Source organism: Rhineura floridana, chromosome 3, assembly GCF_030035675.1.
Source record: "Rhineura floridana isolate rRhiFlo1 chromosome 3, rRhiFlo1.hap2, whole genome shotgun sequence".
Classification (NCBI taxonomy): Eukaryota; Metazoa; Chordata; class Lepidosauria; order Squamata; family Rhineuridae; genus Rhineura; species Rhineura floridana.
Genome location: NC_084482.1, coordinates 24,349,743 through 24,364,822, shown reverse-complemented (window position 1 = coordinate 24,364,822; position 15,080 = coordinate 24,349,743). Strand labels below are relative to the sequence as shown.

At 44.5% G+C, this 15,080-nt stretch overlaps 1 protein-coding gene across 5 annotated transcripts in view; it reads right to left on the bottom strand.

Annotated features, from left to right (window-relative positions):
- Positions 1 to 1,312: 1,312 nt before the first annotated feature.
- TARBP2 (TARBP2 subunit of RISC loading complex) overlaps positions 1,313 to 15,080 on the bottom strand; it is a 29,217-nt gene continuing 15,449 nt past the window's right edge. For 4 of the 5 annotated variants that reach the window (XM_061615064.1, XM_061615062.1, XM_061615063.1 and 1 more), the window contains 5 exons: positions 14,669 to 14,741; positions 13,165 to 13,282; positions 6,987 to 7,114; positions 3,721 to 3,913; positions 1,313 to 1,894 (listed from right to left, as the gene is read on the bottom strand). In XM_061615064.1, coding sequence (XP_061471048.1) covers positions 1,737 to 1,894; positions 3,721 to 3,913; positions 6,987 to 7,114; positions 13,165 to 13,282; positions 14,669 to 14,741 — 670 coding nt within the window. In that variant the 3' untranslated portion in view covers positions 1,313 to 1,736. The remainder of the gene's footprint in view (positions 1,895 to 3,720; positions 3,914 to 6,986; positions 7,115 to 13,164; positions 13,283 to 14,668; positions 14,742 to 15,080) is intronic. The other variant, XM_061615060.1, reaches the window with a different exon arrangement.

Genomic DNA, 15,080 nt, shown 5'->3' with positions numbered 1-15,080 from the left:
AAAAAAAAACTTTCGTGTTCAGAAATTGTATACAAGACTGCAAGGTACTAAGCAACGCAATGAATATTGCCATCATGCTTTGAGTGCAAGTGTTCTTGTATGAGGTGGGGATCCTATGGCCCTCCAGATACTGCTGAACTACAACTCCCATAATCCTTGATCACAAGCCATGCTTGCTGGGGCTGATGCATTGGGAGTTCCTGACCTGTTGTATGATCCGATTGGCCGGTGTCAGAAGATGGAATGATAAGCTACAAGAGGCACATTGTCTATTCTCAGGACGAATGGACACATTCAAAAGGAAGCAGCAGTTACTTGTTTCCTGGCCTGTACCACTGTAGGGGATGGAAGGTGCATGTTTGAATGATCCCACATTGCAAGGGGGAAACATCTCTCCAGAGGTGAGAAAAACGGGGATCTGAGAGGGAAGTGTTTGAAAGGAAATCATTGAAGGGGCAATGAATGGGAGATTATGTGTGTGGGAAATGAGTAAGTAAAGAAAGAATGTTCTGCACATGTGAGGCCAAGGAATGTAATTTAGGATTTGGTTGCTTTCACTACAAGTTCAGAGCAAGATTCTAGCCCAGGGGGCAGGGGACCTTGGCCCTCCAGCTGTTGCTGGGCTACAACTCCCATTATCTCCAACCATTGGCAATGCTGGGCGGGGCTGATGGGAGTCACATAGTATTTGTATTTGTTTATTTCGGTACAAGACCAGCAAATTTAAAACAATAAGATTGTACACATTGACCAGATCAGGTACAAAATAGTTACAAGTGTTAAAATGCTTGGGCCAAGCTCTTTCTGCATGCCATGGCCGCCACACAAAATCTCGCCACCATATCCGTAATGAGTGGATCACGGTTGTCAAGTAAAACATGCACCTGGATATCTTCAAAAGGTCTGAATCTTTTTAAAAGGCAAGGAGATATAAACAAAGTGCGAAGGTCTGTATAAAAGGAGCAATGTAATATGACATGCTCTACCCCTTCCATCGCTCCAGAACCACAAATACAGGCCCGTTCTTTTAGCGGTACTTTCTTATATCTCCCCTCCAATACAGCAGAGGGGAGAACGTTAAATCTGGCCAGAGAGAACACCCTCCTATACTTGGGGATGCTTAAGGAAGTTAAAAAGGGCGCGGGTACAGGTGCTCTTACACGGGCCCTATATTGTTGAACACCAACAATTGGCTCATATTGTGCTGGAGCTCAATGTCCCTAATACATAAATAAATAAGATCTTTAGCTTTAAAGTACCCCAGTTGTAGTATATCAAATAGTGGGGGGCTCAGTGAGTAAAATACAACACCTTCTTATTAAAAATCTGGTTTATTGCAACCCCCAATTATGGCAGAATTGGTCAATGTTTGTCCCTCCACAACGAGGAAAAAACAGAGTGACGGACATCAGGTGAGCCACAGAGAGGCGGGACTACCCTGACCTCCAGCTGGGCAGTCCTAGCACCTAGTGCTCAGAACGATAAGTCTCCACAAGCTTTGTCCTCTGCTGCAGGGACAGGAAACCCTCTCTAAGTCTAGATTCCAGTTTGAAATTATAACCCATCTCCACCCCGCAGGACATCAGGGGGATTTCTTCTGCCACCCTTGCAAGTCTGTGCCCCTGCCAATTCATGGATCGGGAAAAAATGGGTGCATCCTTTAGCGGGCAGGAAGATGGAGACAAGCTGTTTAGGAATTCCCAGCTGCCCAGAGTCTTCAGTGGTATCAGGGTGCCTCACTTGCCCCCTGCCATGATCTTGAGGTACTGAAGGGCATTGCGGGCAGCAATTGCGCGGGCAGCATGGCGGGAAGGGGCTGACCCATGGCAGACTGTGGTTGGCTGTGTAGAGAGCTCCACCAGGCACTGGTACAGGCCACTTAAACTCATCTCATCTGCAGGAGAAGAAAAAAAACACCATAACCAAGAAGGAAAAACGTTTCTAAGTATAGTTTGTTCTGTCTGGGACGTTGGGGATATGCATCAACAAATTATACTAAAAAAATAAAATTAAAATGTGTAGGTTCTTTAAACTGAAGAATTCAATTGAATTCAAATTCAGCTTCTTCAAATTAAAGCAAACAGAACAAGAGAGAAGCAAAATGTGCATATATTCTAATGCTTAAGTCTGGGGGTAGGGGGAAAGGATGAGCTGCCCATTTCCCTTTTCATTCCTACAGGGCAAGTAGTCTTACAGGGCTGCTGGCCCAGATGATCCAGCACTGGGCAAGTAATGATCAAGGATACACTAGAGCAGACATCAATGTAGTCATCAGTTCCTCTTAATGTGGGGAGGGGGGCATGCCAGGGCTCTCAACACGATCATGAGGAAGACAAAAGGGCAAAGGCAAAAAATGGCTATTAGCTAAGTACAGAACCTCCACAGGCAGAAGCAGTATATCTCTGCCCACCAAATTACTGAGGACAAACAGTAGATGTTACCAGTCCTTTGCCTCAGTTTTGTGGCTTTCCTGTTACGCTATGGAAAGGAAGCCTGTGGCCCTCCAAATCTCATCCCTGATCACTGGAGACATTGGCTTGGGCTGATGGGAGTTGGAGTCCAACAGCCTCTGGAGGGCCACAGGGTTCCCCACTCCTGTGTTGTGTCCAAACCAGGATTTGTAGTCTGTTGCTCCCCTGACAAGCCAAATTGCTCTTCTTACCCTGGTGTAAACGAACAAAGCAAGAACAACCAAGCACCATGAATCAGCCCACAATAAACCAAGATGTGTAGCTTATTTTGTTACATACAAATGTGGCTGTTATCTCATCCAATAAAGTGATATGAAAAATTTGGGTTTACAGAGACCATGCTGTAGGAAGTCCCTCCTGGGGCTACCTTACTTATCACCAATATAAGAAACCATGTAACAGAATGAGGGGGTGGGCAGAGACGATGCTGTTTCAGGCCAAGGGCTGCACTGAACCATGGTCAACCCTCCAGGGGCTACATGTCAAGGTGGGCGTGGCTGAATATATATATATATATATATAGGGAGTCTTGGAGTCACAAAAGCCTTTTGGCATCACAAAATTACAACCAGGAACCTATAGGAGTGGTCAGTAAAAAAAGAAAAAATTGACAAATTTGAGGGGCCACAAAAAAACCTTTTGGCAGTAACAGAGTACCACAGTATGGAGCAGCAAGTATGATGATGGTAATAAAACAATCTTAAATGTGGGGTGGGGGGGCTTTGGGGGAATACAAAAAGCCTTTTGGCATCATGGCGTTACAGTGGGGGAATCCATAGTTAACAATCACTTTATTTTTTAAATAACACACTTGAAAGGAGCCATTAAAGACCTCAAAGGGGTGTGCGCGCGTATGCAGCCCATGGACTCTGGGTTAGCTATACCTGCAATAACCAATCTTAAGGTGATGAATACTGAAGTCCTGTCCCCAAGTCTAGCCTGTGTCCTGACTAAAGCTTTTTCTTGCCTGAAATGGGTTCCTGAGAACGAATTGAGACTCCTCCCAGGTTATTTTCTGTAACGTGAGGATAGTCACGTGGGCAGTTTTAAACAGGCCTGACCACTTCTGGTTTTGGCCACCTGGCTGCTCAATTTGCAACTAGAAAATAGAAACTCACACATTTAAATCAATTAACATACACACCTATGCAGGGGACTTTTTAAAAAGGACAGGGTTGGGGCTTGTTTTGACATTATTTCAAAGAATAAGGAACCACCCCATCACCCAGGCCTGTGCCTCATTATTTACCAATATCGAGATAGCTAATAACAAAGCTCTGCTCTTCAGAGAGCTCCTGCAAGAGGCTACAGAACCCAGCATTCAGCACCCCCAGCGGGTGGCTTTTCAGGTGCAGAATCTTCTCTCCCACTGAGTTACGCAAAGAGTCCCAGGTGCAGCCAGACCCTCGACCCTTCACTCCGTCCACCTTGTTTCCTGCAATCTGAGGAGTGGAAGAGAGAGATGGCACAAGATATAACACTTTTTTCTTCCACCAACCTCCACAAGGCAAAGACAGAGATGTTATATGTTCCAAGTTTGAGTCCAGCAGGTGGGAAGACTGCCTGTTCTGATGGGGTTGCATGAAGCCGGTTTGTAACTTGGGAGTACTCCTGGATCCAACATCACACTCAATGCACAGGTGGCCTCAGTGGCTAGGAGTGCCTATTTCCAACTGTGTCTGGTTCGGCTTGGCAGTTACAGCCCCTCTCGGACAGAGATGACTTGGCAACGGTTTCCATTCTCTGGTAACTTCCAGATTGGATCCTGGCAATGCACTCTACGTGGGGCTGCCTTTGAAGACAACTCAGAAACCACAACTGGTTCAAATGCAGCACCCACATGACTGGCTGGGGTTGCCTTTAGAACTCATATAACTCCTGTTCTAGAGCAATTGCATTGGTCACCAGTTCGTTTCTGGGTTTATTTGAAGGTGCTCTCGCTAGTGCTTAAAGCCCTGAATGACTCAGGCCCCAAATATCTGACAGACTGCTTCCTTCCCTACCATCTCAGGTGTTGAGACTGGCAGAGGGAGTTCTGCTGCCCGGAGAAAGTTTGCAGTCATGGTGGCCCAGGAAAGGGCATTTTCTGTGTCAGCTCCTAAGTTGTAGAATCCCCTCCCCACAGATGGAGGGAATCCCCATCTCAGCTATACAGTTTTCAGCAAATGCTGGAGATGCACCTTCTTACCTTGCCCTTTGACACCTGAGATGTGTGTTTTCAGGACTTGCCCTATTCCTGTTACTAAAATTTGTTTCAGCTGTTTCCAGTACTGAACTCAATACTGGGACCTGCTGCTGGTGAAGGATGGGTAATGCATATAAATAATAACAGCCGACAAGAACAAGAGCAGCAGCAGCAGCAGCCTTCCCTGGGTGTGCTGACCAGGAAGTGAGGGGGTCACAGCCTTTCCATGTTCCCTCAAGCAACTCCCATGGCTGCTACTTCCTGCTAATCCAGGGATGGGAAAATTGTGGTCCTCCAGATGTTGTTGGACTCCCAGGTTCCATCAGCCCCAGACAGAATAGCTAATAGTCAGAGATGATGAAGGTTGGAATCTGGCAACATCTGGAAGGCCACAGCTTTCCCACCCCTGTGTTAACTACTTAGCTTTCCCCCAGCATCACCATCAGTCACAAGGCTCCGCGTTCTGGTTTCCCTACTCAGTCCCACAGAATGCTGCTTCAAACAGCCGACACCACACCTTGAGCACCATCAGCCTAGGATCTTCAACTTAGTTCTTGCCATTCATCACTGCACTGCAGACTAGAAGGATCAGTGTTGCCATCAAATGGCCACGTATGTGAAGCTGAGTGGGAAGCACCCCCAATGCCTGTCCCAGGAATGCTACTGGGCAGGGGTTGCAAACCCTCAGCCCCCCTCAAGCCTCATTATGTGGCCACTGGGACTCTCCCCCAGCTACCCCCTCTCCCCCCAGGACACAGCTCTCTCCACTCTCACTTGACATCTTTGGGTGTTTTTGCCTGGCTGGAATGTCCCCGTGACCTCTAATAATGCCTCTTGCTTGCCTGGGTGGAGGATATAGTGTGGTGTGTAAATGTGTATAGAAACTAGCCTGCTGTACAAAGGTCAAATTTACATTCATTACGCTGCCCATTTTAGCTGCTGGTATGTACCCTCCACCCAGCCAGGTTGCCCAGAAGAAAATGTGGTCCTCAAGTTGAAAAAAGTTTCCCAACTCTCCTTTATGGGAACAGTATTTTCTGCCCCAGTGTTGAAACAATCTACTTTCATTCCTGCCCATCAGCTGGAAAAGCCAGCTTTGCTTTGCATTCTCTCCTCTTCCCTCTTTGCTAGTAAATGCCATCGTCCCTTAAAATCTTTACAGTACTTCAGAAATCTTTTTGCTCTTGCTTGTGAACACACCGATAAATACACGCGTGCTCAGCTAGAAGGTGGTGAAACACATCTACAATCCCGCAGTGGAGAAGAGAAACCCAACCCCACAAATATCTGACTCAGTTCAGAAAAGGCAGGAAGAAGGATGACCTGTGGGCTTTTTCTTTTCTTTCCTGATGCCCCTTCTATGATGAGCTTCCGCCGGGCCTTGAAGACCTGGCTCTTCAGGCAGGCTTTTGGGGTGGGTTAGGTTTTTACTGTTATGGTTTTAAATTTTAATGTTTTAATGTATTGTTTTTTATCTTGTACGTCGCCCAGAGTGGCTGGACAACCAGCCAGATGGGCAACTAATAAATTTAATAAATAAATTGTGAAGGCTGGCCTAGTCCTCAGTAATAACTCAAAATGGACAATGAAGGGTTACTCCCTAGGTAGTTGGATCCCAAATCTTCTATCAGGTTGCTAGTGACATTTTTTTTTAAAAGGATGCTCCCCAAAACAGCACACCCCCTAATACAGGTGTGCTGATTTTAGGGGGAATCTTTTTTAAGTCACTCCAGCAACCATATAAAACTAGCAGAGGGAGGGTGCCATCATGAGGCTTAGAGAGAACAGTTACCAAGCGACCAGGGGAGAACCCTGGTTTCTGACCTCACAATGACTGGAACTGGAATGTAAGAAGAGCCCTGCTGGATCAGGCCAGTGGTTCAACAGGTCCAGCATCTTGTTCTCACAGCGACCAACCAGATGCCCCTATGGGAAGCCTGTATGCAGGATTTGAGTGCAGCAGCACCCTCCTCACTTGCGATTCTCAACGAGTATTTAGAGGCACACTGCATTGGACAGTGGAGGAAGAAAATAGCCTCATCCTCCATGAATTTGTCTAATCATCTTTTAAAGCCATCCAATTTGGTGGCCATAGCTACTTCTGGTGACAAGACAACTTGAACAGAACATCTGGGATGGTACGCACTTATAAGGTGATTTAATTTGCCTAAAATATGACTCCTCTCTTTCAAGTCAGTTTTCAAAGCAAACTTCCAGTGCCGGTATCTCTGCAGAGTCTGACACACTCCATCAGCGACCACCTTTTATAGGCTACCAGTTGACTGAGGTCTGCCACACTCCGATTCCCCCCCCCCATTGCTCAGACTCACAATAGAGAACTGGTCTTCCTCTACTTCAGCCTCACTGCCCTCTCGCGGGTCCAGGGGCACATTATGAATCCGTACCAGCATCTTTGCTGCAGCATTGCGCTTGGCCAATTTTTTGGAGGTGCCACTGCCTAGAGAGAGAAGAAATGGTAAAATGGCAATTGGAAAGATGGTTGGGGCATAAAGGGTTAATTTAACTGTATTTTTAATGTCTGTTTAATGTATTTGTATGCATTAGTCCGTCCTTTATATTGTATTTGTATGCATTAGTCTGTCCTTTATTGTTTGAATTCTCTGTTAAGGCCTATGGCCAAACAGTAAATAAATGAACTGAACTGAAAAAACTGAATAAAGGCAGAGAAAAGAAATGGTGGCACAGCTATTCAATGAGGATGGCAAAATGATAACAAAGAAAAGGCAGAAGTGCTCAATTCCTACTTTGGCTCAGTCTTCTCCCAAAAAAGGGCCTATGACCCTCCTGGGAAACATGAAGTAGAAGGGGCAGGATTGGACCTTGAGATTGATAGACAAATGGTCAAGGAATATCTAATCACTTTGAACGAGTTCAAATCGGCAGGGCCCGATAAACTGCATCCTAGAGTATTGAAGGAACTGGCTGAAGAATTCTCAGAACCGCTCTCTATTATCTTTGCGAAATCATGGAGGACTGGTGAAGTGCCGGATGACTGGAAGAGAGCTAATGTTGTCCCTATCTTCAAAAAGGGCAAGAAGGAGGAACCGGGGAACTACAGACCAGTCAGCCTAACATCAATCCCTGGAAAAACTCTGGAGCAGATTATAAAGCAGTCAATCTGTAAGCACCTTGAAAGCAATGCAGTGATTACTAGGAGCCAACATGGATTTATGAAGAACAAATCCTGCCATACTAATCTTATCTTGTTTTTGATCAGGTAACCTCCATTGTAGACTGTGGGAATGATGTGGACATAATATATCTTGACTTCAGCAATGCTTTCAACAAAGTGCCCCATGATATTCTGATTAACAAGCTAGCTAAATGCGGGCTGGATGGAACAATTATCAGATGGATCCACAGTTGGCTCCAGCATCGTACTCAAAGACTGCTTATCAATGGTCCCATCTCAAACTGGGTGGAAGTAATGAGTGGGGTACCACAGGGCTCGGTCCTGGGCTCAGTGCTCTTCAACATTTTTATTAACGACTTGGATGAGGAGGTACAGAGCATGCTTATCAAATTTGCAGATGATACAAAATTGGGGGGCACAGCTAATACAGTGGGAGACAGAAACAAAATTCAAAGGGACCTTGATAGGCTGGAGCATTGGGCTGAAAACAACAGAATGAAATTCAACAGGGATAAACAAAAAATTCTACACTTGGGGGGAAAAAACAAATGCAGAGTTACAAGATGGGGATACTTGGCTCAGCAATACGACAGGTGAGAAGGATCTTGGAATTGTCATTGATCACAAGCTGAATATGAGCCAACAGTGTGATGTGGCTGCAAAAAAGGCAAATGCTATATTAGGCTGCATTAACTGAAGTATAATTTTCAAATCACATGAAGTATTAGTTCCCCTCTATTCGACACTGGTTAGGCCTCATCTTGAGTACTGCGCCCAGTTCTGGTCTCCGCACTTCAAGGATGCAGACAAACTGGAACAGGTTCAGAGGAGAGCAACAAGGATGATCAGGGAACTGGGAACAAAGCCCTATGAGGAGAGACTGAAAAAATTGGGCATGTTTAGCCTGGAGAAGAGAAGACTGAGGGGAGATACGATAGCACTCTTCAAGTACATGAAAGGTTGTCACACAGACGGGGCTGGGATTTTTTCTCCATCATCCCAGAGTGCAGGACACGGAATAATGGGCTCAAGTTGCAGGAAGAGACAAAAAGGAGAGGCAAGCTCTGGTGCCGAGTAAAATTTATTGTAGTGCTCTACGCATTTCGGAAATATTTTCCTTCCTCAGGAGCTAAAAACATTCAAACAAACTCAAATTAATGTCGTGGAGACAGCACCATGGTCTTAAACATAGCAGACTACTTTTAGAGACCACATTCTGTATAAATCATTTAAAAACATTTCAAAAAAAATTTCTTTATGATATATCCCTGATCATTAACATCAGACTGGCATCTTATAAAACCATACTATATGGCTCAAATTGAACAAAATCTTGTAATAGCCATTACAATGCAGCTTGAACATAAAACTCCCTCATCCCCCCAGAAAACACAAAGACATTGCCCTGTACTGACCTGTGGAGCTATATCTCCTTAGCTCTGTCAAAGCAATGTGAATTCTTTATCCAAGCCCCACCCTGAATACAAACCAAACTTAAAGGCTGCTAATATTCCAATAATATAGAACCATTGTTTCTTATTTTATTTAAACTCAGAAAAATCCAGATCCTCATTTAACCCTAGAGGTCCCAGACTTTTCAGAGAAATGATCCACAATAACTTTATCATTGCCCACAACTCTTTCAATGGCCCAAAATGTTGTATCATTTGGCTTATGTTGTTTCTCAACAAAGTGTCTGACCAACGGAGCACCCATTTGTTGGTGTCTTAAATTGCAAAGATGTTCCCCAATTCTGAGTTTTAATGGTCTTGATGTCTTCCCAACATAAATCTGATTACAGGGACAAGAAATCAGATAAATGACTTCTGCAGAATTACAGGTAAAAAAAATCTTGAATTTGAATATGCTTTCCAGTGTTGGGATTGACAAAAAAAAATTATTTTGGGTAAACTTGCAGTATGAGCAGTGGCCACATGGATGGGGTCCTGTTGGCTTAGATGTACAAAAGATCGTAGATTGACACTTGTTATTGTCGCTCCTTGCATATTCTGTATGGATCAACCAGTCCTTGAGATTTCTTGTTCTTTTAAATGCTACCATGGGTCGTGTTGTTAGGCCTGGCAGATCCTGGACCAAATGCCAATTGGAGCGAATATATGTTTGAAGTCTCTTAGTAATCGGATTGAATGGAAGGATGCATGCTGTGCGGTTCTGCACCGTTCTTTTTTGAGGACATAACAGAATGTCACGTTTACAGGCATTAGCTCTATTCATAGCTCTCACCACCTTAACAGGATATCCTCTATCATAGAAACATTGTGCTAAAGATTGGGATTCCTGGATGTAATCTAGGTTTCTTGAACAATTGCGCTTTATTCTTAAGAATTGGCTGTATGGTAGATTATTCTTGAGATGAGCAGGATGATCTTTATTTATTTATTTAATTTATATACCACCTTTCTGCCAAGACACTCAAGGTGGTTTACAATTTTAAAATACTATAAGAAATAAATGATATACAATGTAAAGTTGTCCCTCTTGTGAGGAGCAGTTCAACTGAAGAAAGCCCTGATTTTGTCATTGCTAGTCTCCGCCACTCTCTCCCTCCCAAAGGACGGATGATGTCTGCTGCCCCTTCCATGTTGGCTTAAGATTTGTTTAGATTCCTTGTTGACAAATCAGCAGAGATGATTGTATGGAATCAGACCACGGCTATGCAAATTTTTCTGCATCAGTGTACTTCTTGTTCGTTTTTTCAGTCTCTCTTTGTGGAAGAATTCTTATAAATGACAACCTCCAATCTTCTGTGTTAGCCACTGAGAAGAGTCTTCCAATTTGCTTCTTGTCCTTTCCTGCTAACTGGAGCCAATCATACTTAAGAAAAGTGTTTCTATCAGTAGGTTTGTTATAAATGGTAGTAATTAAACTCTTTATGGATTTTTTACTATGATGTCCAAAGAATTGACCTGTTCCATACTGTCTCAAAACTGAGATTGGGATCTTGAACATCAATCCATTGAAAAAAATCCCTCAACTCATTGTTTGTGCCTCGCCAAATCATGAACATATCGTAGCCATGAGATTATATTTCTACCATGTGGATTGTTGGCAAAAATGAATTCTTGTTCAAAATGTTGCATGTGTAAATTGGCAACCTCTGGAGCCATGGGGCATCCCATGGCCACCCCTTTGGTCTGCCAAAAGAACTTTTTGTTAAATGAAAAATATTTTTTCCATAAAGCTATGTCGGCCAAGGAGGCCTAACAACACGACCCACGGTAGCATTTAAAAGAACAAGAAATCTCAAGGACTGGTTGATCCATACAGAATATGCAAGGAGCGACAATAACAAGTGTCAATCTACAATCTTTCGTACATCCAAGCCAACAGGACCCCATCCATGTGGCCACTGCTCATACTGCAAGTTTACCCAAAATAATTTTTTTTTTGTCAATCCCAACACTGGAAAGCATATTCAAATTCAAGATTTTTTTACCTGTATTTCTGCAGAAGTCATTTATCTGATTTCTTGTCCCTGTAATCAGATTTATGTTGGGAAGACATCAAGACCATTAAAACTCAGAATTGGGGAACATCTTTGCAATTTAAGACACCAACAAATGGGTGCTCCATTGGTCTGACACTTTGTTGAGAAACAATATAAGCCAAATGAGACAACATTTTGCGCCATTGAAAGAGTTGTAGGTAATGATAGATTATTCAGCAAGAGTGTTATTCTGGATCGTTTCTCTGAAAAGTCTGGGACCTCTAGGGTTAAATCCAGAGCTTGGAAAAGTTACTTTTTTGAACTACAACTCCCATCAGCCCAATCCAGTGGCCATGCTGGCTGGGGCTGATGGGAGTTGTAGTTTAAAAAAGTAACTTTTCCAAGATCTGGTTAAATGAGGATCTGGATTTTTCTGAGTTTAAATAAAATAAGAAACAAAGGTTCTATATGAAACTTGGTCTACTGTCTGTAACAACTGTATATGCTAGTCACTGTAAGTACCAGCTGGATCAGTAAAATTCACAAATGCAGTAATTGTGCAGCTGAGCTGATTTATATACTTAGTATGAATATTAGCAGCCTTTAAGTTTGGTTTGTATTCAGGGTGGGGCTTGGATAAAGAATTCACATTGCTTTGACAGAGCTAAGGAGATATAGCTCCACAGGTCAGTACAGGGCAATGTCTTTGTGTTTTCTGGGGGGATGAGAGAGTTTTATGTTCAAGCTGCATTCTAATGGCTATTACAAGATTTTGTTCAATTTGAGTCATATAGTATAGTTTTATAAGATGCCAGTCTGATGTTAATGATCAGGGATATATCATAAAGAAATTTTTTTTTGAAATGTTTTTAAATGATTTATACAGAATGTGGTTTCTAAAAGTAGTCTGCTATGTTTAAGACCATGGTGTTGTCTTCACAACATTGAGTTTGTTTGAATGTTTTTAGCTCCTGAGGAAGGAAAATGTTTCCGAAATGCGTAGAGCACTACAATAAACTTTACTCGGCACCAGAGCTTGCCTCTCCTTTTCGTCTCTAGTTTGGTGCCTGTTCCCTTTTGTTCCTGTCAAGTTGCAGGAAGCCAGATTTCAACTGAACATCAAGAAAAACTGTTAAAGCCATACGACAATGGAGCCAATTACCTAGGGAGGTAGTGGGCTCTCCGACACTGGAGGCATTCAAGAGGCAGCTGGACAGCCATCTGTCGGGAATGCTTTGATTTTGATTCCTGCATTGAGTAGGGGGTTGGACTTGATGGCCTTATAGGCCCCTTCCAACTCTACTATTCTATGATTCTATGTTAACAGGGGACGGGGTGGAGATGAATAGATGAGAGCCAGGTGGGGAGGGGGGGATGCAAGGGCCTGCACATGTCTTCCTGATACCCTGCCCATCTATCCTGTCCAACCTAGAAAGTGCAGGAGCAGAAGTGAATAAGCATGTTGTATCTGCTTGCTTTTACATAAAATGACACAGCTTGTCAATTTGCAGAATTCTGTTTTTTCTGGATTTAGAATCTTTGCAGCCCTCCTGTTCCTGGGACATGTGGGCAGGACAAAAGAAAATCCAAACAGAAGCTTTATTGAGTACCAAGTGAGCTGCCAGACATTGCTGATGGGCCAGCTGCTGTGTGGACGTGGTCCAAAGAGCCTAGACTATAGCCTCCCAAGTCCTCTCTGGCCACAGCTCGTTGCTCTCCCTCCGATTTCCCCCATCTCTGTGGACAGATACATGGGGCACCTGACTCCTAACAGCTTTAAGACTGCTCTTTGGGAAGCCTCCCACTCACGGACAGGGCCTTGCAAATTCCAAACAGCAAGTTAAAGGATACAACAGCTTAGGCATGAGCAGGCTAGGATTCTCCCCTCGCTCTGGTGGTGCTCTACCTATTTCAATGAACCTTTCAACACGGCAGGTCATAGTAAATTCCTTGCGGTGTGCTGGTCCTGACTCCCGAGTCACTGTGTATTCAGGGAGCCGCCAACCTTTCTGTACCACCAGCTCCTGGGGGGAGAGGGGGGGGGAGAGAGAGAGAACTTCAGTAATGCACTTGCCTCTTTCCTTCTGTGCCTGGATTCCTCCAGGGAATGGCAGATCAGGCCTCTACTATTGCAGCGGATGCATCTAAAGCAAAAGTTCCTCATAGCTGGGAGGTACCCCAATCTAACACAGCAGTATTTACTTCTGGGATAAGCATATATAGGATTAGGTTGTTAATGTAGCTAGGAAGAAAAGCCAGAGTATTGAAGCCTTGTTATATGGCCATATTTATTATTTACATTCATATCCCACCTTTCCTCCGAAGAGCTCAAGGTGGCATACAGACAGGGCTCTCCCCCTCCCAATTTTATCCTTACAACGACCCCGTGAGGTAGGTTAGGATGAGAGAGAGTGAGCTTCATGGCCAAGCCAGGATTTGAACCCTGGTCTCTCAGATCCCAGTCAGACACTCTACTCACTGCACCATGCTGGCATATTACAGCTGATTGCCAAAGAGTGGATCAAGACAAACCTTGTGAAAGGACCCCAGGCTATCAGCAGTGGAGGATGCCACAGTAGAACAGCGGCATTTTATTTACAGCACAAGAGCTGAAACAGCCAGTTGGACTTTGCTCAAAACCCTGTTAAGTCATCTCCGTTTGGAATCCATTGGCTTTTGGAGATGGAGTGTGCCTGATTTCATTCCACAGCTACAGTGACCACATGTTGTCCTTATCCCAAAGCCGAAGATCCAAAAAGTCCCACGCACACGCCCAAGTGCTTTGGCTTGCCTAACGTGGCTCCTGGGCCTTCCTCTTCAAGAGCCACTCCCACACTGGAGAGACTTTTGGAGAAGTGCTGGGCAGGGATGCAGACATTTCCCCAGATGGCCCTTTGGATCCTGGCTCCATGCTTGCTAGTGGGCCTATGTTAATCAAATGGCTTGCATTCAGAAGTGAGGACTCTTCTTAGGGTAGCCTCAGAAATCCCAGATAAGCAAACAAAAGAAAGAGGTGGGGAAGGAAGTAGGTGGCTGGCAGAACAAGGTGCAAATGGGAAGTCATATTTATCCTCACTGCTACATGTAGGCAAAGTATGGATTGACAGTCTTCTGATACTGGGAGAGGAGACCTAGCTCATCCATCCGCAATGCCCCCTGTCAGCACTTCAGGTTGTAGGAACAGACAAAGTTGCCTTATACTGGGTCAGACCATTGGTCCATCTTGCTCAGTATTGTGTGCACTGACTGGCTGTGCTTCTCCAGGGTTCCAGACTAGGTTCTCTCCCAGCCCCACCTGAAGATGCCAGGGATTAATCCTGGGACCTTCTGCATGCAAGGCAGATGTTCTCCCACTGTCTTACGGCCCTTCCCAAAGGTTGTAATAAACCACAGTCAAGAGAGCTGCCTACCTGCAGGGCCCCAACTGGATTGCACTCTGACTGCTGTGATGGTACTGGGGACTTCATATCCAGTGGGGAACTTCTAGGTTAAATAAAAAAGGACACAAGATAAAGGGTTCTCCCACATGGTTCTGCTGACCCAAACATCTCCCTCCCCTCCACCATGTAGCTAGAGGTACATGAAAACAGGAAACCTTCCACAGACCCAGCTGAGAAGGGCCCTTGCTAAAAAGAGCCTTCCCTACAGTTGGCACGCCACTGGAGGGCAAGGCACTGACTCTCCTCCAATCAACATTCAGAGGGTAAATCAATGCTGGTTTTCTTATCAAGGGTACTTATTAACTACCATACAGCCATCAATTACTTGTATCTCCAGTGACCAACTTCTCCAGGTGCTTCTTGTCCTGTACTTTCTGAATGG